General features: G+C 47.4%; 1 protein-coding gene across 3 annotated transcripts in view; it reads left to right on the top strand.

Annotated features, from left to right (window-relative positions):
* The window catches only part of LOC144480544 (RNA-binding protein with multiple splicing 2), a 136,794-nt gene that overhangs the window by 99,234 nt on the left and 14,507 nt on the right, over positions 1 to 23,053 (top strand). For 2 of the 3 annotated variants that reach the window (XM_078200122.1, XM_078200121.1), the window contains exon 6: positions 560 to 705. In XM_078200122.1, coding sequence (XP_078056248.1) covers positions 560 to 705 — 146 coding nt within the window. Of the gene's footprint in view, positions 1 to 559; positions 1,109 to 23,053 lie in introns of all 3 variants that reach the window. The other variant, XR_013495684.1, reaches the window with a different exon arrangement.

The raw sequence follows: 23,053 nt of genomic DNA, 5'->3' as shown, positions 1-23,053 counted from the left end.
GTTGTCTTGCAATTGTGTCTTTGCCTATCTATGCCATGTTGTGAAACCTACCTCTCCACTCGCCTGATGAAGGAGCAGTGCTCTGAAAGCTCGTGATTCCAAATAAACCTGTTTGACTTTAACCTGGTGTTGAGACTTCTTACTGTGTTTACCCCAGTCTAACGCCGGCATCTCCACATTATTTTGAAACATCTGCTAAAATCAATAGAGTATTTTCAGAGGGTGGTGAGTGTCTGGAACAAGCTACCAGTGGAGGCGGGTACAATTTTGTCTTTAGCATTTAGACAGTTACATGGGTACAGAGGGATGGGGGCCAAATGTGGGCAATTGGGACTAGCTTGGTGGTTTTAAAAAAGGGGAGGCATGGACAAGTTGGGCCGAAGGGCCTGTTTCCATGCTGTAAACCTCTGCGGGGCAGGTATTTTGACGTTCGATCCAGTTTTCGCCGGAGTTACAGTCAAGAGGTTTGCGACGCTAACTTTATTTTTTTTTCCCCAACCTTTTTCTTCTCGAGGGCGTCTGGCTCAGACCTTGTTAAACCCTGTTCTCCATGTTTCAGATGACCTTGCGGGAACCGCACTGATCCCTGCATCTCCAGAGGCCTGGGCTCCTTACCCACTGTACACAACAGAACTGACCCCTGCCATTCCACATGCTGCGTTCACCTACCCCGCTGCTGCTGCAGCTGCTGCACTTCACGCTCAGGTAACTAATGGTAGTTGCGGCAGCAACCGATCACTCCCAGCACCTCTCTGCACAGGTCCTGACTCTTTCTTCCTTTGAATCTGATTTATTTCCCCTTTTATTTTGTTGTCGTGCTCACGAAGCAACCCTTTCATTTTGAACCTGATCGGCCACTGTTTTCTTACTAATACACAGGCCCTGTCCGACTGACCTGCCGCATTCCCCCTTCCTCCCCCAACCCTTACTGCATTAAGACAATTTTTTTTTTTTGCATGGATCACTCTACTTTCATTTTGGATCTAGGGGGCAGTAACCGGTGCTGTAACTAGTCTAGAATGAACTAGACACGCCTTATTTTCAGGGCTCAATGGCTTGTGGTTGTGCAGGGTAACTTCAAGCAAGAATGGATTATTAGACGCATTCAGTAAGTAAATAAAAAATCTAGATTTTTCTTTCCATGTTGGATGCATTGTTGTTTAACAACCTTTTTCCCCTGATGGTGCGTGTGGGACGCGGCATTGCTTCAATTGGGATTTTCTCCACTCTTTCTTCAAGCTGACCATTGTTTATTTGACTTATTATTGTCACATGTACAAATGTGGAGAGGCAATGGCAAAATGGTGTTGTCGCTGGACTTGTAATCCAGAGACCCAGGGTCTGAGGACCTGGGTTCGAATCCCACCACAGCAGATGGTGAATTTGTATTCAATGAAACAAAATCCGCAATTGAAAACTCTGATGTCCATGAAAGATGACTACAAAAACATGGTTTAAGGGGCGGCCCAGTGGTTAGCAGTGCTGCCTCTCAGCACCATGGTCCTGGGTTCAATTCTGGCCTCGGGTCACTGTCTGTGTGGAGTTTGCACGTTCTCCCCGTGTCTGCGTGGGTTTCCTCCGGGTGCTCTGGTTTCCTCCCGCAGTCCAAAGATGTGCAGGTTAGATTGGCCGTGTTAAATTGACCCTAGTGTCAGGGGGATTGGTGGGGTAAATGCATGAGGTTATGGGATTAGGGCCTGGGTGGGATTGTGGTCAGTACAGATTCGATGGGCTGAATGGCCGCCTCCTGCACTGTAGGGATTTTATGATTCTATGAAATGTGAAGTGATGCATTTTGGAAGGTCTAATACAGATGGAAAATGTGCAGCGGATAGCAGAACCCTTAAAGGTATTGATAGGCAGAGGGATCTGGGTGTACAGGTACACAGGTCACAAAGTGGAGGAGGTAGTGAAGAAGGCACGCTTGCTTTCATCAGCCGGGGCATTGAGTTTAAAAATTGGCAAGTCATGTTGCAGCCTTAGTTAGGCCGCACTTGGAATATAGGGTTCAATTCTGGTCGCTGCACTACCAGAAGGATGTGGAGGCTTTGGAGAGAGTACAGAAAAGATTTACCAGGCTGTTGCCTGGTATGTAGGGTGTTGGCTATGAGCAGAGGTTGGAGAAACTTGGCTTGTTATCACTGCAATGATGGAGGTTGAGGGGCGACCTGATAGAAGTCTACAAGATTGAGGGCCATGGACAGAATGGATAGTCAGAAGCTTTTTCCTAGGGTGGAAGAGTCAATTACTAGGGGGGCATGGGTTTAAGGGGCAGGGTTTAAAGGAGATGTACAAGGCAAGTTTCTTTGAGGGTGGTGGGTGCCTGGAATTCGCTGCCTGGAGGAGGTCTTGGAAGCAGATACGATAGTGAGTTGTAAGGGGCGTTTTGACAAATACATGAATAGGATGGGAATAGAGGGATATGGTCCCTGGAAGGGTAGGGGGTTTTAGTTCAGTCGGGCAGCATGGTCGGTGCAGGCTTGGAGGGCCAAAGGGCCCGTGCTGTAATTTTTTCCTCTGCTATACAATGAAAAGTATTGTTTGAGTGCTGTACAGACCAAGCTTACCATTGATGGCAAAAGGAGACAGTGCAGAATGATGGGGGCACAGTGGTTAGCACTGCTGTCTCTCAGCACCAGGGACCCAGGTTCGATTCCTGGCTTGGGACACTGTGGGGTTTGCACATTCTCCCTGTGTCTGCATGGGTTTCCTCAGAGTACCGGTTTTTTCCCACGGTCCAAAAGACATGCTATTAGGTGCATTGGCCATACTAAATTCTCCCTTCGTGTCCCAAACAGGTGCCGGAGTGTGGCAACTCGGGGATTTTCACAGTAACTTCATTGCAGTGTTAATGTAAGCCTACTTGTGACACTAAAATAAACTTGAAACATTTGTCACAAGTAGGCTTGCATTAACACTGCAATGAAGTTACTGTGAAAATCTCCTAGTCGCCACACTCCAGTGCCTGTTCGGGCACCCTGGCCGTGCTAAATTCTCCCTCAATGCAACTAATCAGCACGTCTTTCAGACTGTGGGAGGAAACTGGAACACCTGGAGGAAACCCATGCAGACACGGGGAGAACATGCAAACTCCACACAGACAGTGACCTGATCTGAATCCCTGGCACTGAGGCAGCAGTGCTAACTGCTGTGCCACCTTGTGACTAATAAATGAGTTTGAACTTGACCTGAATGGGCACCCTTCTGCTTGAAAGTGGAATAATGTTGGGTGTCTAGTGTGTTGTCCAAGATCCAAATAATAACCAAGATCCAGGTCCACACTCTGGTTTGAAGGGTGCAATCTTGTTGGGTAATGTCCTCGTCAATGAGTAGTGCAGTAACCAGGACAGTACCTCACTCCATCCATATGGCATTGTCTCCTCCCTCCCCTTGCCCCTGCTTCTCCTCCACACCCTCAGTTGGTACACACTTGGGCCTGAAGATGGTATCCTTTCATCTAAAGTGAACTCCACAATCTGGCTGCATTCGAAGCTCCCATAACTTCCCCACAGTTTGAGTCACTGATTTGAGTCTAGTTTTGAATATGGTGGCCCTGTCTCCAAGGTTAATTTGCGGCTCTAGTTGGTCCTGTTTACCCAACATTTTCCAAAAAAATGCAAACTATTCCCCACTTAAACATTTTTGTTAACATGTCCGCAACATAAGCAAGTAGGAGGAATTGAGCTGAAGTCATCTTGGTTATATCTCAACCTGATTTGTTCCATTTAATCTCTGGCATTTTTTTGCTATGATGTTGAGCAGTGTGATATGATTTATTATTGTCACATGTATTTAGTATACGGTCCATGTTGATCATGATGTCCTAAAGAATTATAATTACATAATCTTCTAAAATTCTCTGTACAGAGCTCCTGAATTGTCTAAAACCTGAAATATCTTTACCCTCGAGGGAGCTGCTAGTTGAATAAAGTCTTTGATGGGGGAGGGGGTTCCTTTCTTCCATCTGACCTGTCTCTCAGTTTTCTCTTCTAGAAGATGAGAGAGTTAGGTGCATTGGCCATGCTAAATTGCCCCTTAGTATCCTGGGATGAGTGGGTTAGAGGGATTGTTGGGGTAAAAATGTGGGGTTACAGGGATGGGGCTTGGGTGGGATTGTTGGTGCAGACTTGATGGGCCGAATGGCCACCTTCTGCGCTGTAGGGATTCTATAAAGACCCAGCCAGATTTGAGAGAGTTTCTACGATGGTGGTTTTGTGGTAATCCAATTGACGAGTGCTTACTGAAATATCTGTTTCCCACTAATCAGAGACCAGAACATCCATGCTGTTCCTCGGAACACTTGAGTTGCTGTGGTCACTTACTGGTTTTGACTTGGGGTTGTTGAGTTATTTTTCATTTACGTTTTGGATTTGAGGGTTGGGCGCTGCTCGCCCCCCCACCCCAGTTTCAGTAACCAAAATTCAAATTCAGCCCTAAAGAGGCTGGAATTCTACAGTCCAGGCTGAATGGTCTCCTCCTGCACTGTAGGGATTCAATGTCCTGTTGGCTGTTTGCATATTGCAATCACATACTAACCTCCTAGCAGGTCCTACCAGTACTGTCTTGTCCAGTCAGCACCCATGTGGGAGACTTCAGCCATACACAGTGGTGGTCAGCTCCTAGAGTAGGTCTCCAGCAATGGCGCCCCATCCACCCAACCCAAGACATGACCCCCAAGCAATGGGGAACATTCCATTCAATCAGATGGGTTGGGAAATTCTCCTCCCTGGGTCAGCTCCCTTGATGGTCAAGCCCCAACCAGCAGTGTCTAACCCTGGGTGACTTCCCACACATAGTAAAGGGGAGACAGTGGTGTAGAGATATTGTCACTGCACTAGTAATCCAGGACAGTGGCACAATGGTAAACACTGCTGCCTCACAGCGCCAGAGACCCAGGTACAATTCCTAGCTTGGGTCACTCTGTGGAGTTTGCACATTCTCTGTGGGTTTCCTCTGGGTTCTCCAGTTTCCTCCCATACACTCAAGATGTGCAAGTTGGGTTGATTGGCCATGCTAAATTGGTCCTTGGTGTCAGGGGGATTAGCAGGATAAATACGTACGGTTACGGGGGTAGGGTGGGACTGTTTGTTGGTGCAGGCTCGATGGGCCAAATGGCCGCCACCTGCACTGTCGGAATTCTGACCCAGGTTCATATCCCACCATGGCAGTGTGAGAAATTTGAATTCTATAAATTAGTCGAAATGACCATGAAATATTGGGGAAAAAACCCATCTGGTTCACTAATGTCCTTTAGGGAAGGAAATCTGCTGTCCTTGCCCGGTCTGGCTTACACGTGACTCCAGAGCCACGGCAATGTGGTTGGCCCTCTGAAATGGAGGGCACTTGGGGATAGTTGAGTGCTGTCCCAGCCAGTGGTGCCCACTTCCTGTAAAACACACACCATTGCTCATTCACATCAACCTTCACCATGCAGTCATCAAACATGCAATGATGGAACTTCTCAATTGGTTTAGCCAAAATGCAGTGAGACCTCTGGCTGCATCATTGTAGCTATATATCCCCATAGAAGTGCTTCAGTGAGCCAATCGCAAAGCTGCATAGCCATGCCTTGTGGCTATTGATACATCTCCATCCCTTGCCTCAATACAGGAATACAAGTCAGCTAGTGATTTGATTTATTATTGCATGTATTAGTATACAGTGAAAAGTATTGTTTCTTGTGCACTATACAGACAAAGCATACTGTTCATAGAGAAGGGAAGGAGTGCAGAATTGTGGACCAGCAATGGTTAGCATTGCTGCTTCAGCGCCAGAGAACCAGATTCAATTCCTGGCTTGGGTCACTGCCTATGTGGAGTTTGCACATTCTCCCTGTGTCTGCGTGGGTTTCCTCCGGGTGCTCCGGTTTCCTCCCACAGTCCAAAAGATGTGCTGGTTTGGTGGATTGGCCATGCTAGGGTGTAGAGAAAGATCACCTTGGTAGGTCCATTCAAAAAGTCTGATAGCAGGGAAGAAGCTGTTCTTGAGTTGATATGTGACCTCGGACGTTTGTATCTTTTTCCCAACGGAAGAAGGTGGAAGAGAATGTCCAGGGTGCGTGGGGTCCTTGATTATGCTGGCCGCTTTTCCGAGGCAGTGGGAAGTGTAGACAGTCAATGAATGGGAGGCTGGTTTGCGTGATGGATTGGGCTACATTCACAACCTTTTGTAGTTCCTTGCGGTCTTGGGCAGAGCAGAAGCCCATACCAAGCTGTGATACAACCAGAAAGAATGCTTTCTATGGTGCAGTTGTAAATGTTGGTGAGAGTCGTAGCTGACATGCCGAATTTCCTTAGCCTCCTGAGAATGTGGAGGTGTTGGTGGGCTTTCCTAGCTATAGTGTCGGCGTGGGGGGGACCAGTTTCACTGATCCCAGTCAAATGTTGGAGCTGCCCAGAATTCTGCCATCAGCAGTCTTCCACCTCCCTGAGCAAGCTGCCATGGGACTGTTTGTCAGTGCAGGCTCGATGGGCCAAATGGCCGCCACCTGCACTGTAGGAATTCTGACCCAGGTTCATATCCCACCATGGCAGAGTGTGAAATTTGAATTCTATAAATTAGTCGAAATGACCATGAAATATTGTCGTTTTGAAAAAAAACCCATCTGGTTCGCTAATGTCCTTTTTAGGGAAGGAAATCTGCCATCCTTACCTGGCCTGGCCTACACGTGACTCCAGAGCCACGGCAATGTGGTTGGCCCTCTGAAATGGAGGGCACTTGGAGATGGTTAATAAGTGCTGGTTAATAAGTCACTCTCTCCCATGTGACTGGAAAAGAAACCTGGTCTCCAATGAAAATGCAGCTGACAGGCAAGAAACAGTAATCCTGATCCCCTTCAGAGCTGGAGAAAAATTTTAGGGGCTTGAAATGTGGCCAAGTGGTGGGATACGATCACATCAGAATTCCTGAAAAGGCCCCATACTCGTACCTGCTTAATTTTGGTTCCACAAAAGAATCAAAGCTCAAACCCACTCCCAAAAGATGTGGTCTGGGGTAAATATCCAAAACCTGGAAAAGATCCTGCATTGGAAGCCGACCATTGTGTGCCTCAGTGTCTCATCAACGCTTGTCTCAAGGAGAGACCATCCTTGATGCTTACTGGTTTCCAACAGTGAGGAACCCGGAGGCCAGCATAATGTTCCTGGACCTCGGGGCTGCCTATGATAGTGTGTCACACCAGCCTGCTCCAGCTAAAGCTGTCCAGAATGCATCCTACCTGCATCAGGACAGTTGTCGAAATACTCTGCGAAGGACTATTTGGAGTCCCATCTTGGACCCAGGGGTGAAGTGCATGGAGAAGGATGGCCACAGGGCTCTGCTCCCCCAATCCTGTCAAACATCTGTACAAATGACCTGTTGACAACCGTGACCTGCAAGATGGGACGACAGTGGGTTCGCACTGCTGCCTCACAGCTCCAGAGAACCAGGTTCAATTCCCAGCTTGGGTCACTGTCTGTGTGCAGTTTGCACATTCTCCACGTGTCTGTGTGGGTTTCCTCCGGGTGCTCCGGTTTCCTCCCACAGTCCAAAAGATGTGCTGGTTAGGGTGCATTGGCCATGCTAAATTCTCCCTCTGTGTACCCGAACAGGTGCCGGAGTGTGGCGACTCGGGGATTTTCACAGTAACTTCATTGCAGTGTAAATGTAAGCCTACTTGTGACACTAATAAATAAAATTTTTTAAAAAGTCTCCGCTGATATCTGTAATCCGAGAATCCCACAGCGCAGAAGGAGGCCATTCGGCCCATCGAGTCTGCACCAACCACAATCCCACCCAGGCCCTATCCACATATCCCTACATATTTACCCACTCACCCCTCTAACCTATGTATCCCAGGACACTAAGGGGCAATTTAGAATGGCCAATCAATCTAACCCGCACATCTTTGGACTGTGGGAGGAAACCGGAGCACCCGGAGGAAACCCACACACATGAGAATGTGCAAACTCCACACAGACAGTGACCCGAGCCAGGAATTGAACCCAGGTCCCTGGAGCTGTGAAGCAGCAGTGCTAACCACTGCTACTAATGTTACGAGATTGCAGAGTTCTTGAGGTACAGGGGGATCAGGGTGTCCTAGTGCATGAACCACAAAAGGTGAATATACAAGTACTGAAGAAAGTTAATGGCATGTTACGCATTTGTGATTGGAATTGAAGACAAAAGTAAGGACGTTATGCTTCAGTTATACAGAGCTTGGTGAGATCACATCTGGAGTATTGGGTACAGCATTCGCCCCAAGGAAATGTGTAAATCTGCTGAATACCAGCAATGAGCAGATTGCCTTATGAGGAAAGATTGGACAGATTGGGTTTGTATCCACGAGAGTTTAGAAGAGTAAGAGGTGACTTCATTGAAACTTTTAAGATCCTGAGGGGCAGTGACAGGGTGGATGTGGAGAGGATGTTTCCTCTGGTTGAAGATCTAGAACCAGGGGTCACTGTTTTACAAATAAGGCATTATTCTTTTAAGACAGTAATTAGGTGAATTTTTCTGCAGGTGATGAACCTCTATCTTCCTCAAAAGGCAGTGGAAGCAGAGTCTTTGAATAGTTTTAGAGCGAGATAGATTCTTAATTAACAAGGTAAAAGGTTATTGGTTAAGTTAGTTTATTAGTGTCACATGTAAGCTTACATTAACACTGCAATGAAGTTACTGCGAAAATCCCTAGTCGCCACACTCTGGCGCCTGTTCAGGTACAGAGGGAGAATTTAGCACGGTCAGTGCACCTAACCAGCACGTCTCTTGGACTGTGGGAGGAAACCGGAGCACCTGGAGGAAACCCACGGAGAACATGCAGACTCTGTACAGACAGCAGCCCAAGCCAGGAATCGAACCTGATTCCCTAGTGCTGAGAAGCAGCAGTGCTAACCACTACTGCTCTACAGCTTGAAGTTTGACCAATTGTGAATCCAATCTCCAGCTACAGATTGTGCTTCCTTTGCATGTTTGTCGAACTGTCACTGTGTGCCACCCTTGGGGGAGAAGGAGAGTAAGGAGTCTAACAACACCAGGTTAAAGTCCAACGGGTTTATTTGGTAGCAAACGTCACTAGCTTTCAGAGCGCTGCTCCTTTGTCAGGTGAGTGGGAGATCTGCTCATAAACAGAAAGCAGGGCATATAAAGACACAAACTCAATTTACAGAATAATGATTGGAATGTGAGTCTTTACAGCTAATCAAGTCTTAAAGGTACAGACAATGTGGAGAAAGAGGCAGGAATGTAAGGTTGAGGTTACAATCAGATCAGTCATTCTTACTGAATGATGGAGCAAGTTCGAGGGGCTGAGTGGCCTACTTGTTTGTCACCCAAGCTCATCCTGCGCCAGATCCTTATCAAAGATGTTATTGAGTTGATGCACTACTGCAGCACATGGTATCTCGTGCCAAATCCAGCTCAAACCATGTTCAGTATTCCAGCTCCAGAGCCAGTGTCAAAAAGTACTGCATGTCTACATGATGGCCAGAGATTGTCCCCCAAGCCAGCATTGAGAGCCACTATAGATAGGTCTCATGATCTTCTGGAAACATTGAAAACAGTCAAGGTCAAACTAGAGCCCACCTACTAACCAAACTTGCTGGATCTACATAGGGCATTGCTGCAATAACTCTCTGGAACTCTGCTGCAGGCAAAGGTCAGACCAGCTGGATGGTCCTGCTGCTACTGAGGATCAAGAGGCCTAACAATAGTGACTCGTTGGTTTGGGGGTCAGTCTCTGGCTACCTTGTAGATGTGCAGTATTTTTGGCACTGGATCTGTGAAGATAGAATGTACTGAACATGGTTTGAGCCAGATTTGGCATGAGATACCATGTGCTACTGAGGACAGGCATCAAATACGCAGGACCACCACCACCTGCAGGTTCCCCTTCCAGCCACTCGCCATCCTGACTTGACTACATTGGCGTTCCTTTACTGTCGCTGGGTCAAAATCCTGGAACTCCTTCCCTATCAGCACTGTGGATGTACCTACACATGGACCTGCAGCTGTTCAAGGACAATTGAAGACCTTCACAATGTTGCAGTTTGAGGCCGATGGGATCAACACAAGAGGCCACCTGGCTCCAGAGTGAACTAACTGCCCGACACAAGATAACTTTGACCATGTTGATGCAACGATGACCTGGATTCTCCGAGCAACAGACTGCCACTGAGCTGAAACTCCCAGAGCCGGCAGTGCTGTGCCCATCTCCCAGGTACTCCGATTCCGGCATTTTAAAGTGCGCGGCATCCCGTCAGGGATCAATGCTGGGACCTTTGCTGTTTGTAATATATATAAATGATTTGGAGGAAAATGTAACTGGTTTGATTAAGTTTGTGGACGACAAAGATTGGTGGATTTGCGGATAGCGATGAGGACCATCAGAGGATACAGCAGGATATAGATCGGTTGGAGACTTGGGCGGAGAGATGGCAAATGGAGTTTAATCCGGACAAATGTGAGGTAATGCATTTTGGAAGGTCTAATACAGATAGGAAATATACAGTAAATGGCAGAACCCTTTAGAGTATTGATATGCAAAGGGATCTGGGTGTTCAGGTACACAGGTCACAAAGTGGCAATGAGGTGGAGAAGGTAGTCAAGAAGGCATACGGCATGCTTGCCTTCATCGGCTGGGATATTGAGTTTAAAAATTGGCAAGTCATGTTGACGCTTTATAGAACCTTAGTGAAGGCGCACTTGGAATATAGTGTTCAATTCTGGACGCCACACTACCAGAAAGATGTGGAGGCTTTGGAGAGGGTACAGAAAAGATTTACCAGGATGTTGCCTGGTATGGAGGGCATTAGCTATGAGGAGAGGTTGGAGAAAGGTGGTTCGTTCTCACCGGAACGACAGAGGTTGAGGGGAGACCTCATAGAAGCCTACAAGATTGAGAGGCATGGACAGAGTGGATAGTCAGAAGCTTTTCCCAGGGTGGAAGAGTCAATTACTAGGGGGCACAGGTTTGAGGTGCGAGGGGCAAGTTTTAAGAGATGTACGAGGCAGAGTTTTTAAGAGAGTGGTGGGTGCCTGGAACTCGTTGCTGGGGGAGGTAGTGGAAGCGGATACGGTAGTGACTTTTAAGGGGAGTCTTGACCAGTACATGAATGAGATGGGAATAGAGGGATATGGTCCCTGGAAACGTAGGGGGTTGTAGTTAAGTCAGGCAGCATGGTTGGTGCAGGCTTGGAGGGCTGAAGGGCCTGTTCCTGTGCTGTAATTTTCTTTGTTCTTTGAATCCTGAAGTGGTGCCTGGAACGCCCCTCCATGGCAGCGAGTAGAAGCAGATACGATAGTGACTTTTAAGGGGTGTCTTGACAAATACATGAATAGGATGGGAATAGAGGGATACGGTCCCCAGAAGGGTAGGGGGTTTTAGTTCAGACAGGCAGCACAGTCGGTGCAGGCTTGGAGGGCCGAAGGGCCTGTTCCTGTGCTGTATTGTTCTTTGTTCTAAAGTCAGGAGAGAGACTGGATGTGCCTCCAACTAGTTTATGGTGGATGGAAAGTGTTAAGGCCAATTTTCTGTTGGTGAATGGGTGGCCAGGGGTTGTGGTTTTGTGGGGGGGGGGGGGTTCTGGGGGTGGTAAAGGGGGTGTGGTTTGGGTATTGGGTGGCCAGGGGTACAGGAGGGTGTATTTTGGGTGTAGGGGCATGATTTTTGAGGGAGGGTCAGTTGTGCCTTGACCCTCAGTTATAACCTGTAACAGTTGCTGTGTAATTATCCAGGCTGGAGTCTGGAGTGTCCTGGGCAGCAGGGGAATTGCCATCCGGAAGTTTTCGAAACTTCCAGAAGTAACTTTCCGGGCAATTCCCACGTCTATCTTGAGGGCAGGATTCCGGTGTCCAATGCACACCTTCTGCCCCCTCAATAGTCCCGAGATTAGGTCCATGTGGGTTCTGTTCAAAACACTAAAGAAATGGCCCCAATGCACACTCCCATTTTTGGCTGAGAACTTACTCTGCAAGTTTGGGCTGGATAGATTCCTGATGAAATCTGGAGCAGAAATTTACAGATAAGGTCCTGTAATTTGATACAACTCCAGCGTATGAATAGCTTCCTGAGTTGGAGTGAGTGTTCCCAGCAAGGGGTTAAAATGTGCAAGAAACTCCAATATTGTCCAGGTCCTTTTTTATTCTTGGCTAGCTGGACAATTGTCCAGAATCACAGATGGGCTGTTGAGTTTTCATAGAATCCCTACAGTACAGGAGGCCATTTGGTCCATCAATTCTGTACTGACCCACACCCTTTCCCATAGTCCCATATATTTACTCTGCTAATTTCCCTGACACTAAGGAACAATTTAGCATGGCCAATCAACCTAACCTGCACATCTTTGGACTGTGGGAGGAAACCCACGCAGACACGGGGAGAACATGCAGACTCCACACAGTGACCCGAGGCTGGAATTGAACCCAGGTTCCTGGCTCTGAGGCAGCAGTGCTAACCACTGTGCCACCGTGCTGCCATAAGAGGGTATATTGGCTGAAGAGTCAAAGCATTGCAGAACCCGCAAATATTCAACTCGAGCCCCTGCAACCCATCTTGTGGGTGGCACAGTGGTTGGCACTCCTGCCTCGGCACCAGGAACCTGGGTTCAATCCTGGTTTAAGCACCCGTGCAAACTTCACTCGGGCAGACCTTCTCCCTGTGTTTGTGTGGGTTTCCTCCGGATGTTCTAGTTTCCTCCCACAGTCCAAAGATGTGCGGGTTAGGTGCATTGGCCATGCCCCTTAGTGTCAGGGTGATTAACAGGGTAAATATGTGGGGTTGCAGGGATGGGGCCTGGGTGGGATTGCTATCAGTGCAGCCTCGATGGGCCGAATGGCCCCTCTACACTCTGGGCATTCTGATTCTTAAATCTTCTCGTGCGTTTGCATAGTGAATGAGGATGAAATTTCCAGGACTCAAACCTATTAAATTTTTGTGTGTGGCAACTTTTTTCAAAACTTTTAATACAACCGAATCCCATTGGTTAAGGGATCAAAGTTCACTCTTATGTGACACCTAAGCTTCTCAAAAATGGTGTGCTTTAGCTGGACTAACAAAAGTTGGTTACCATAGTAATTAAAATCGCCAAGATTAAAAGCCAAAGCTTTCGAGGCTTTAAGCATCGTAACTTCCGAGCTGGAAGCTGCCACTTCATTAGTTTGAGGCCTTACTGGGAGCTGATAAGCTTGTGTTTTCATAGCTTTCACAGCTCCTGGCAAAAGTGTGATGCATTTTTCCTGACTGTCTCTTGGCAAAGTGTTTGCAGGAACAGAAAATGTAGGGTTGTTTGTGTGTACAAATTTCCTAATGTGCGACACATACAAGCATATGGGGATCCTTGGCTGCATTAAAAGGCAGAGCATGCAAGGGTGAGGATGTGTTTAAGATCGTAGAATCCCTACGATGTGAAGATGCCGGCGTTGGACTGGGGTGGACACAGTAATTTTCACAAGTTAATGTCCAACAGGTTTATTTGGTAGCATGAGCTTTCAGAGCGCTGCTCCTTCATCAGGTGAGGGGAGAGGTAGGTTCACAAACACTATGTAGAAAGGCAAAGACACGATTGCAAGATCAAAGTGGAGAGGATCTCCAAGAAGATCGTGCATATCGACACCAAGTTTCTACAAAGTATCTTGCCGTTGTCTTTGCCTATATATGCCGTGTTTGAACTAACTTCCACTCGCCTGATGAAGGAGCAGTGCTCCGAAAGCTCGTGGTTCCAAATAAACCTGTTGGACTTTAACCTGGTGTTGAGACTACAGTGCAGGAGGAGGCCATTTGGCCCATCAAGCCTGCTCCAATAACAATCCCACCTAGGCCGTAGCCCCACGTATTTGCACTGATTCCCCTGACACTAAGGGGCAATTTAACATGGGCAATCCACCTAACTTGAACATCTTTGAGTGTGGGAGGAAACCAGAGCACCTGGAGGAAGCCCACGCAGACATGGGGATGAAAACTCCACACAGACGGTGACCTGTGGCCGGAATTGAACCCGGGTCCCTGGCGCACTGAGGTAGCAGTGCTTGCCACTGCCGTCCAAGACCCTTGTTGGAAGAGGTTCAAAAGAAGGAACAGTTATGAAGGGGCAAATGCAAAATGTGACCTGGTCAAAAGTGGTAATGGCTTGTTGCCCAGTAACAGTACTGAAGACTTGTGCTCCAGAATTTGTCGTGCCCCTAGCCAAGCTGTTCCAGTACAGCCACGACACTGGCATCCAACCAGCAATGTGGAAAATTGCCCAGGTACATCCTGTACACAAACGGGACCACGTCCAACCCAGCTAATGACTGCTCCATCAGTCTACACTCTATTATCAGTAAAGTGATGGAAGGGGTCATCAACAGTGCTATCAAGTGACACTCGTTCAGCAATAACCTGCTCAGTAATGCCCAGTTTGGGTTTTGCTGGGGTCACTCAGCTCCTGACTTCATTACAACATTGGTTCAAATGTGGATAAAAGAGCTGAATTGCAGCATTCCAAAGGTGAGGGTGACACCCCTCGGCATCAAGTATTTGACTGTGTGGCATCAAGGAGCCCTAGGGAGTTGATGGGCTGTTTACTGTGCTGGTCACTGATTAATGCTGGTTACACAATGTTGCCCATTTGTGACTACTCATGATAGTGAACCAGTCCATGTCTAAATGCACCAAGACCTGTGACAATCATAGAATCCCTACAGTGCAGAAGGAGGCCACTTGGCCCATCGAGTCTACACCGAGAGCAGTCCCACCCAGGCCCTATCCCCATATCACAATGCAGAAGAGGCCCTTCGGCCCATTGTACCTGCACCAACGCATGACGAGCACACCTAATCCCGTTTGCCAGCACTTGGCCCATAGCCTTGAATGTTATGATGTACCAAGTACTCATCCAGATACTTAAAGGATGTGAGGCATCCCGCCTCCACCACCCTCCCAGGTAGCGTATTCCAGACTCTCCACCCCCTGAGTAAAGTTTTTTTTTTATTCCTCAAATCCCCCTAAACCTCCCACTTCTCACTTTTAACTTGTCCCCTCGTAACTGACCCTTCGTAACCATAACCCCACTTATCCTCTCTGCTCGTCCCCCTGACGGGCAATTTAGCATGGCCAATCAACCTAACCTGCACATCTTTTGGACTGTGGGAGGAAACCAGACCATGAGGCAGCCAGGCCAACCACTGCACCATGCTGCTTTACATTTTTAATCTTTATAGGATGTGGTGTCGTTGGCTTGGCCAGCTTTATTGCCCTTGGACTCCTCCTTATGGCCAATATACTCTTCCTAAGGTGTGGTGCTCCCAGGAATTCCATTCCATCCATGTTGGGGGATCTGGGTTTGAATCCCACCATGGCAGGTGGAATTTGAACTCAATTAAAAAAAATCTGGAAATTAGAATCTATTATGACCATGAAACCATTGTCAGAAAAACCCATCTGGTTCACTAATGTCCTTTTTTGGGAAGGAAATCTGCTGTCCTTACCCGGTCTGGCCTACATGTGACTCTAGAGCCACAGCAATGTGGTTGACTCTCGACTGCCCTCAGCAACGAGGGATGGGCAATAAATGCTGGCCCAGCCAGTGACGCCCATGTCCCACGAATGAATAAAGGCAATTTTTCAAACTTCTCTCCAGCTATTGACTTGCTAAAATTAATCCTAAATCCTTCATCGTGCATGTTCAGTGAGGCGACCACCATTTTAATTCACTGCTTTATTTATTTATCTGGTTGCCACAGTCTTAAGTTTCGTGAAAGCAAAAGTCTATCATCTGTGCGGTTCTCATTAGAGAGAGGATGTAGTTGTACTAGAGGTTGGAGGATGTTGCCAGGATTGTAAAATTGCAGTGACTTGGAAAGGCTGAGGGAGATTTGAGAGTTACAATGTTTGGGGGGGGGGGGGGGGGGGGGGGGGAGAGGAGTCAGTGACGAGGTTGGATGGATGGTGGGGGGGTGGGTGGTGGCAGGATATAGATTGAATGATTGATAGATGAGGAAAGGTTTCCACTGAGTGGTGGGAGCCTGGAACTCTCTGCCTGAATGGGTTGTAGAGGCAGCAATCCTCCACTCATTTAGAAAGTGTAGGCCTCTCGAACACAGTAACCTGTTGGGCTATGGACCAAATACTGGAAAGTGGGGTTAGACTGGGTGAATCGTTTTTCTGCTGGTGTAGATGTGATGGGCCAAATGGCCCCTGTGTGCTGTAAGTATAGAAAGCAACAGTCAGCCCCTTCGAGCCTGCTCCACCATTCATTTTGATCATGGCTGATCATCGAATTCAATATCCTGATTTTTTTTTTCTGCACCGTTCCACCATATCCCTTTAGCCCCAAGAGCTATATCTAATTTCTTCTTGAAATCTCAATGTATTGGCCTCAACTGCATTCATCAGAATTCCACGCTGATCCACCATCAATCAGCAAAGACTAGTTTGTATGCAAGAACAAATAGGCTTTTATTAACAAGAACTTGGAGCCATCCCTGTCGGAGATCTGGTCTGTACTAAAGGCTAGGGGGAGGAGCCACCGCGTTTATACCTGGACCAGGGGGAGGAGTCTTGGGCGGAACCGGCAGGAATGTGCCACATATACAGATAATAACAGATACTAATAGTGGTTAACCATAACAGCTAACAGTGGTTTACCAAACACTCATTCACCACCCTCTGGGTGAAGACATTTCTCCTCCACTTCAGTTCTAAAAGGTTTATCCTCAAACTATGACCCCCTAGTTCTGGGCTCCCCCACCATTAGGAACATTCTGAATCTACCCTGTTAGAATTTTATAAGTTTATATCAGATTCCCCTCTCGCTCTTCTAAACTCCAGTGAATATAATCCTAACCAATTTAGTCTCTCCAATTCTATTGGTGAACAGTTTTGAAAAGCATTAACTCGTGGCCACAATGTGCACCTAAACCAAGTGCTGTCCACTCCAGTGTCTCAAGTTGGTTCATTCCACCATTCGGGTGAGTGCAATACATTGCACTACCTGTAAAGTCTAGAAGAAAGAAGTTTGAATTTTGTAGGGTTCTTCTCATGAGCTCTTCTGAAGAGGTAGTCACTTGCGTTGGAGGGACCAGCTGCTAAATTGCTCACAGCAAGCACTCCAACAACAATGCAATCATATTTATTTTTTCATAAGTGTCATGAGAGGCCAGATTGAAGTGCCCTTGAAGGTGGCGCTGAACTGCTTTCTTGAACTGCTCTGGTCCACGTTTTATAGATTATTAGTGTCACAAGTAAGGCTTACATTAACACTGCAATATAGTTACTGTGAAAATCCCCTAGTCGCCAGACTCCGGCGCCTGTTCGGGTACACAGAGGGAGAATTTAGCATAGCCAATGCACCTAACCAGCCCGTCTTTTGGACTGTGGGAGGAAACCCACGCAGACATGGGGAGAATGTACAGACACTGTAGAGACAGTGATCCAAGCTGGGAATCGGAATTGAACCTGGGTCCCTGGTGCCACGAGGCAGCAGTGCTAACACTGTACCACCCATGAACTGTAGGGATACCCACAGTGCTGTGAGGGTGGGGCACTTCAGGATTTGAACCCACCAACAAAAGGGTTCAGTTTATATTCTCATGTCAGGGTGTTGAGTAACTTGGAGGCGGAAGTGGTGGTGTTCCCATGTTTGCTGCCGTTGTCCTTCTAGGTAGTAGGTTTGGACAGTTGTTGAAAGAGCCTTGGTAAGTTGCTACAGTGCATCTTATGGGGGAATCTCAGACACTTATAAAATTCTAACAGGACCAGACAGGGAAAATGCAGGGAGGATGTTCCCGATGGTGGGGGAGTCCAGAACCAGGGGTCACAGTCTGAGGATTCGGGGTAGACCATTTAGGATAGAGGTGAAGAGACATTTCTTCACCCAAAGAGTGGTGAGCCTGTGGAATTCATTACCACTGGAAGTAGTTGATATCAAAACATTGAATGTATTCAAGAGGTGGCTGGATATAGCACTTGGGGATCAAAGGTTATGGGGAGAAAGCAGGATTAGGCTGTTGAGTTGGACAATCAGCCATGATCGTGATGAATGGCAGAGCAGGCTCGAAGGGCCGAATGGCCTCCTACTGTTCCTAGCTTCTATCTTGTAAATGGTACATGCTGTCGCCACTGCATCGGTGAAGGGGGTGAATGCTTGAGGTGGGGATGGTGCTGATTAAATGGGCTTATTTGTCTGGATGGTGTTATGCTGCTTGAGCATTGGAGCCTTGGGTGCGTGGAGAGCCTTCTATTACAGTTGGTGTACTGGCTTATTAAATATAATGTGGAGATGCTGGTGTTGGACTGGGGTAAGCACAGTAAGGAGTCTCTGAACACCAGGTTAAAGTCCAACAGGTTTATTTGGTAGCACAAGCTTTCAGAGCACTGCCCCTTCATCAGGTGAGTGGGAGTTGTGTTCGCAAACAGGGCATATAAAGACACAAACTCAATTTACAAAATAATGGTTGGAATGAGTCTTTACAGGTAATCAAGTCTCAAAGGTACAGACAATGTGAGTGGAGAGAGTTAAGCACAGGTTAAAGAGACGTGTATTGTCTCCAGCCAGGACAGTTAGTGAGATTTTGCAAGCCCAGGCAAGTCGTGGGGGTTACAGATAGTGGGACATGAACCCAAGATTCCAGTGGAGGCCGTCCTCGTGTGTGCGGAACTTGGCTATCAGTCTCTGCTCGGCGATTCTGCGCTGTCGTGTGTCATGAAGGCCGCCTTGGAGAACGCTTACCCGAAGATCAGAGGCTGGACTTAACCTGGTGTTAAATATATTCAAGGCCGAGTGAGATTTGTGATTTAAGTGTGGTGGGGGCAGGGAAGTGAAGTTGAGGTCAAATCCGATAGGCCATGATATCCGCCTCAAGGGGCCAAATGGCCTACTCCTTATCCTAGACTTGTGCTGTGTAGATGGTGGACAGGCTTTGAGGGAGTCGGGAATGGAGTTGGTCATTGTCACAGAATTCCCTGCCTCTGATCTCTTGCGTGGTATTTGTATAGCTGTTCCAGTTGGGTTTCAGTCAATCCTGATGTTTAATGGGGGGGGGTTGATGGTGACGGGGGATTAGATTCATCCTTGGTGGAGACGGTCACTACCTGTCATTTGCCAGTGGTCAGCAGCAGCCTGAACGTTGTCCCGGTCTTGCTGCACAATACGGGGGACAGTTTCTGCGGGGGTAAATGATATTGAATACGGGAATTGTCCGCTAATGTCCTCATTAGTGGGAATGACCAAACTTAAAATTGGGGCAAATCTCTCTCCACCACCCTAGATTCTTCCTCAAAGTAGAATCATGGCATCTTTTACAGCCACCTAAGAGCAGAATGGGGTGGGGGGTCCTCTTTAACATCTCATCTAAAAGACCGCACCTGAGTGTCGCACTGCATACTTGGTTGCATCGGTCAAAACATTGAATGCAGGAGTTGGGATGTCTTGCTGAAGTTGTACAAGACATTGGTACGGCCACATTTAGAATACTGTGTGCAGTTCTGATCACCCTATTATAGAAAGGGTATTATTAAATTAGAAAGAATGCAGACAAGATTTACTAGAATGCTATCGGGACTTGATGGTTTGAGTTATAAGGCGAGCACAAGTTATTAGGGTGGCACAGTGGTTAGCACTGCTGCTTCACAGTTCCAGGGACCTGGGTTCGATTCCTGGCTTGGGTCACTATCTGTGTGTGGAGTTTGCACATTCTCCTCGTGTCTGCGTGGGTTTCCTTCGGGTGCTCCGGTTTCCTCCCACAGTCCAAAGATGTGCGGGTTAGGTTGATTTGGCTATGCTAAAATTGCCCTTGGTGTCCTGGGATTAGTGGGTAAATATGTAGGGATATGGGGCCTGGGTGGGATTGTGGTCGGTGCAGACTCGATGGGCCGAATGGCCTCTTTCTGTGCTGTAGGGTTTCTAAGACTTCTAAGAGAGGCTGGATAGACTGGGACTTTTTTCTCTGGAGCGTAGGAGGCTGAGGCTGATCTTGGGTCTATAAAATAATGAGGGGCATAGATCAGCTAGATAGTCAACATCTTTTCCCAAAGGTAGGGGAGCCTAAAACTAGAGGGCATAGGTTTATGGTGAGAGGGGAGAGATACAAAAGTGTCCAGAAGGGGCAATTATTTCTCATGATGTGTCTGGAACAAGCTGCCAGAGGTAGTAGTAGAGGTGGGTACAATTTTGTCTTTTAAAAAGCATTTACAGTTACATGGGTACAATGGGTATAGAGGGACATGGGCCAAATGGGGGCAATTGGGATTAGCTTGGGGGTTTTGAGAAGAAAAAAGGCAGCATGGACAAGTTGGGTTGTAGGGCCCCTCTCCATGCTGTAAACCTCTGACTCTATGCCACTGGAGTGCCTGCTTTCACTGTGCCCCTGCCCTGAGGGGGAGCTTGTAATCTCGGTGAGCGTGCTTCCAATCCAGTCACAGCTGAAACTCCTGGAGAGCCTCCTTATTACTTGGCCGGGGATGGAGCAAATATCTTATTCCAATCTGAGCCCAGTTGGAAGCTTGTAGGTGCAAAGCCAGATGAGTTGAGAATCCAAGGAATGCAAAACCTGATTTCTGTACTGTTAGCAACCTAACCTTCAACTTGCAGATCTCCAAGTGTGATGTAGACATTCTCCTTGAGTGATATTATCATAGGTCAAACTATGCAGTTGATGTATTTTCTCAACCTTTTTGGTCACCCTTCTCTGAATCGCTTTGCGGTGTACTTCTAGGTATTTAGACATGCAAGATTTGATTTATTGTTGCATGTACTGGGATACAGTGAAAAGTATTGTTTCATGCGTGACAAAGCATACCGTTCATAGAGTACAAAGGGGAGAAAGAAAGAGGGTGCAGAATGTAGTGTTGCAGTTACAAATGGGGTGTAGAGAAAGATCAGCTTGAATACCAGCCAGAATTCTCCCACCCCACCTGCCACTACAGTTGTAGCTGGCAGGTTGCGGACAATGCGAAGGCCCATTGATAATTGGGTGGGAATTTCCAGCTTTTTGACCAGCGTGGCCGGAGAATTCTGCCCAGTAGATCCATTCAAAAGTCTGGCAGCAGCAGGGAAGAAGCTGTTCTTGAGTCGGTTGGTGCGTGACCTCAGACTTTTGTATCTTTTTCCCAATGGAAGAAGAGAGAATGTCCGGGGTGCGTGGAGTCCTTGATTATGCCGGCTGTTTTTCCAAGGCAGCGGGAAGTGTAGACAGAGTCAATGGATGGGAGGCTGGTTTGTGATGGATTGGGCTACATTCACAACCTTTTGTATTTTCTTGCGGTCTTGGGCAGAGCAGGAGCCATACCAAGCTGTGATACATACGGAAAGGATGCTTTCTATGTAAAAATTGGTGAGATCAGTAGTGGACATGCTGAATTTCTTTAGCCTTCTAAGAAAGTAGAGGCATTGGTGGGCTTTCTTAACTATATAGCATCGGCACAGAGGGACCAGGACAGATTGGTGATCTGGACATCTAACAGCTTGAAGCTCTCAATCATCTCCCCTTCATCCCCATTGGTGTAGACAGGGGCATGTTCTCCACTTCTTGAGGTCGATGACAATTTCCTTCATTTTACTGACATTGAGGGAGAGATTATTGTCATTGAACAATAGTATTGGAGGTGCATTGTAGGCCATAGATGAATAGGCCTTTTAGCCCCTGAAGGTTGTAGCACCCAAGACTGCGTTGTGTTGACTTGACTTCACACCCCATATCCCTCAGTGCCTTCAGTTAACACCCCAGAATCTTTGCGGCCTAAGATTTATAATTTAACGGTTGACTTGGTATCAACCACCCTTTGCAGAAGTGAGTTCCGACCTCCAACCAGCCTTTTGTGAAGCGTCGTCTCACTGGACCTCTGAAAGGACCTGCTGCAAATGTTTGGCCTAGTCGTAGATTCTGCAATGAAGTTGTTTCCTGCTAGCTACTGGTTTAGTTCCATTTTTCAAACAGCACTCAACTTGCATTCCTGGGAATACAATTCTGTAATCCGGGTAGTTTTTGCTACATCGTTCTGGTAAATCTACATAATTCTCCCTCCCAACTCCCAGTACGTCCTTCCTGAAATATGGGACCCTGGACTGGATGCAACAGGTGGGATTTTCCAACTCTGCTTGCCCCAAAACCAGAAAATCCCACCAGAGGTCATGTCATGGTTCATTCCCATGGTCTGTCTCTTGCCCACTCTGATTGCCGTGGCAGGTAGAACGGGAAAATTTGCCCCAGGGGACAAAAGTGAGCAGATTAATCGGGAGACAGGAACACCAGGGGGGAATGAACACCAATAACGCTGTTATACAAGGCCTTTCACTCTAAGAAGCAGCCCAAGGCATTTCCCAGCACAGTGGCACAGTGGTTAGCACTACTGTCTCACAGCGCCAGGGACCCAGGTTCAATTCCGGCCTTGGGTCACTGTCTGTGTGGAGTTTGCACGTTCTCCCCGTGACTGTGTGGGTTTCCTCCAGGTGCTCCGGTTTCCTCCCACAGTCCAAAGATGTGCGGGTTAGGTTGATTGGTCATGCTGAATTAACCCGTGTGTCAGGGGGATTAGCAGGGTAAATGAGGGGTTGCAGGAATAGGGCCTGGGTGGGACTGTGGTCAGTGCAGACTCGATGGGCCGAATGGCCTCCTTCATTTTAGGGATTCTACAATTCTAGGTGTGGTCAAAGCAAACCCAGTATGGAGGCAGATATTCCATTGGCTTTTTTGTTGTCTTTACCTATTCATATTTCAATCTAGGCCTTCACTCTTGGTAGATTTTTGCCATATTCTGATCCAAACCCTTTTTTTGTGGTCCAAAATGGCTGACCTATTTACTTAGAATGACATCTGTTTTCCACAGTTGTACCTGTTGACTTAATATCTCAATTTTTTTTGCCTACACTGCTGACAAAACTCCGAGGGCTGGGGTTTCCAGCCACACTCCCTAAAACAGGAAAATCCCACCTGAGGTCCTCTACCTCACCATGGTCTGCCCCTTGCCTGCTCCGATTCCCATGGCGGGCGCAATGGGAAAATTCACTCCCATATGTTTGGCAAACTTGCGTATGCAAGTCGTTTTGTTGGTGTCCAATTGAAAATATTTTCCTGGATGGTTCTTTTTAACGATGTGGTTTGG

Source organism: Mustelus asterias, chromosome 29 (genome assembly GCF_964213995.1).
Source record: "Mustelus asterias chromosome 29, sMusAst1.hap1.1, whole genome shotgun sequence".
NCBI lineage: Eukaryota > Metazoa > Chordata > Chondrichthyes > Carcharhiniformes > Triakidae > Mustelus > Mustelus asterias.
Note: the sequence above shows the minus strand (reverse complement) of the source record. Positions and strands in the feature narration are given on the sequence as shown.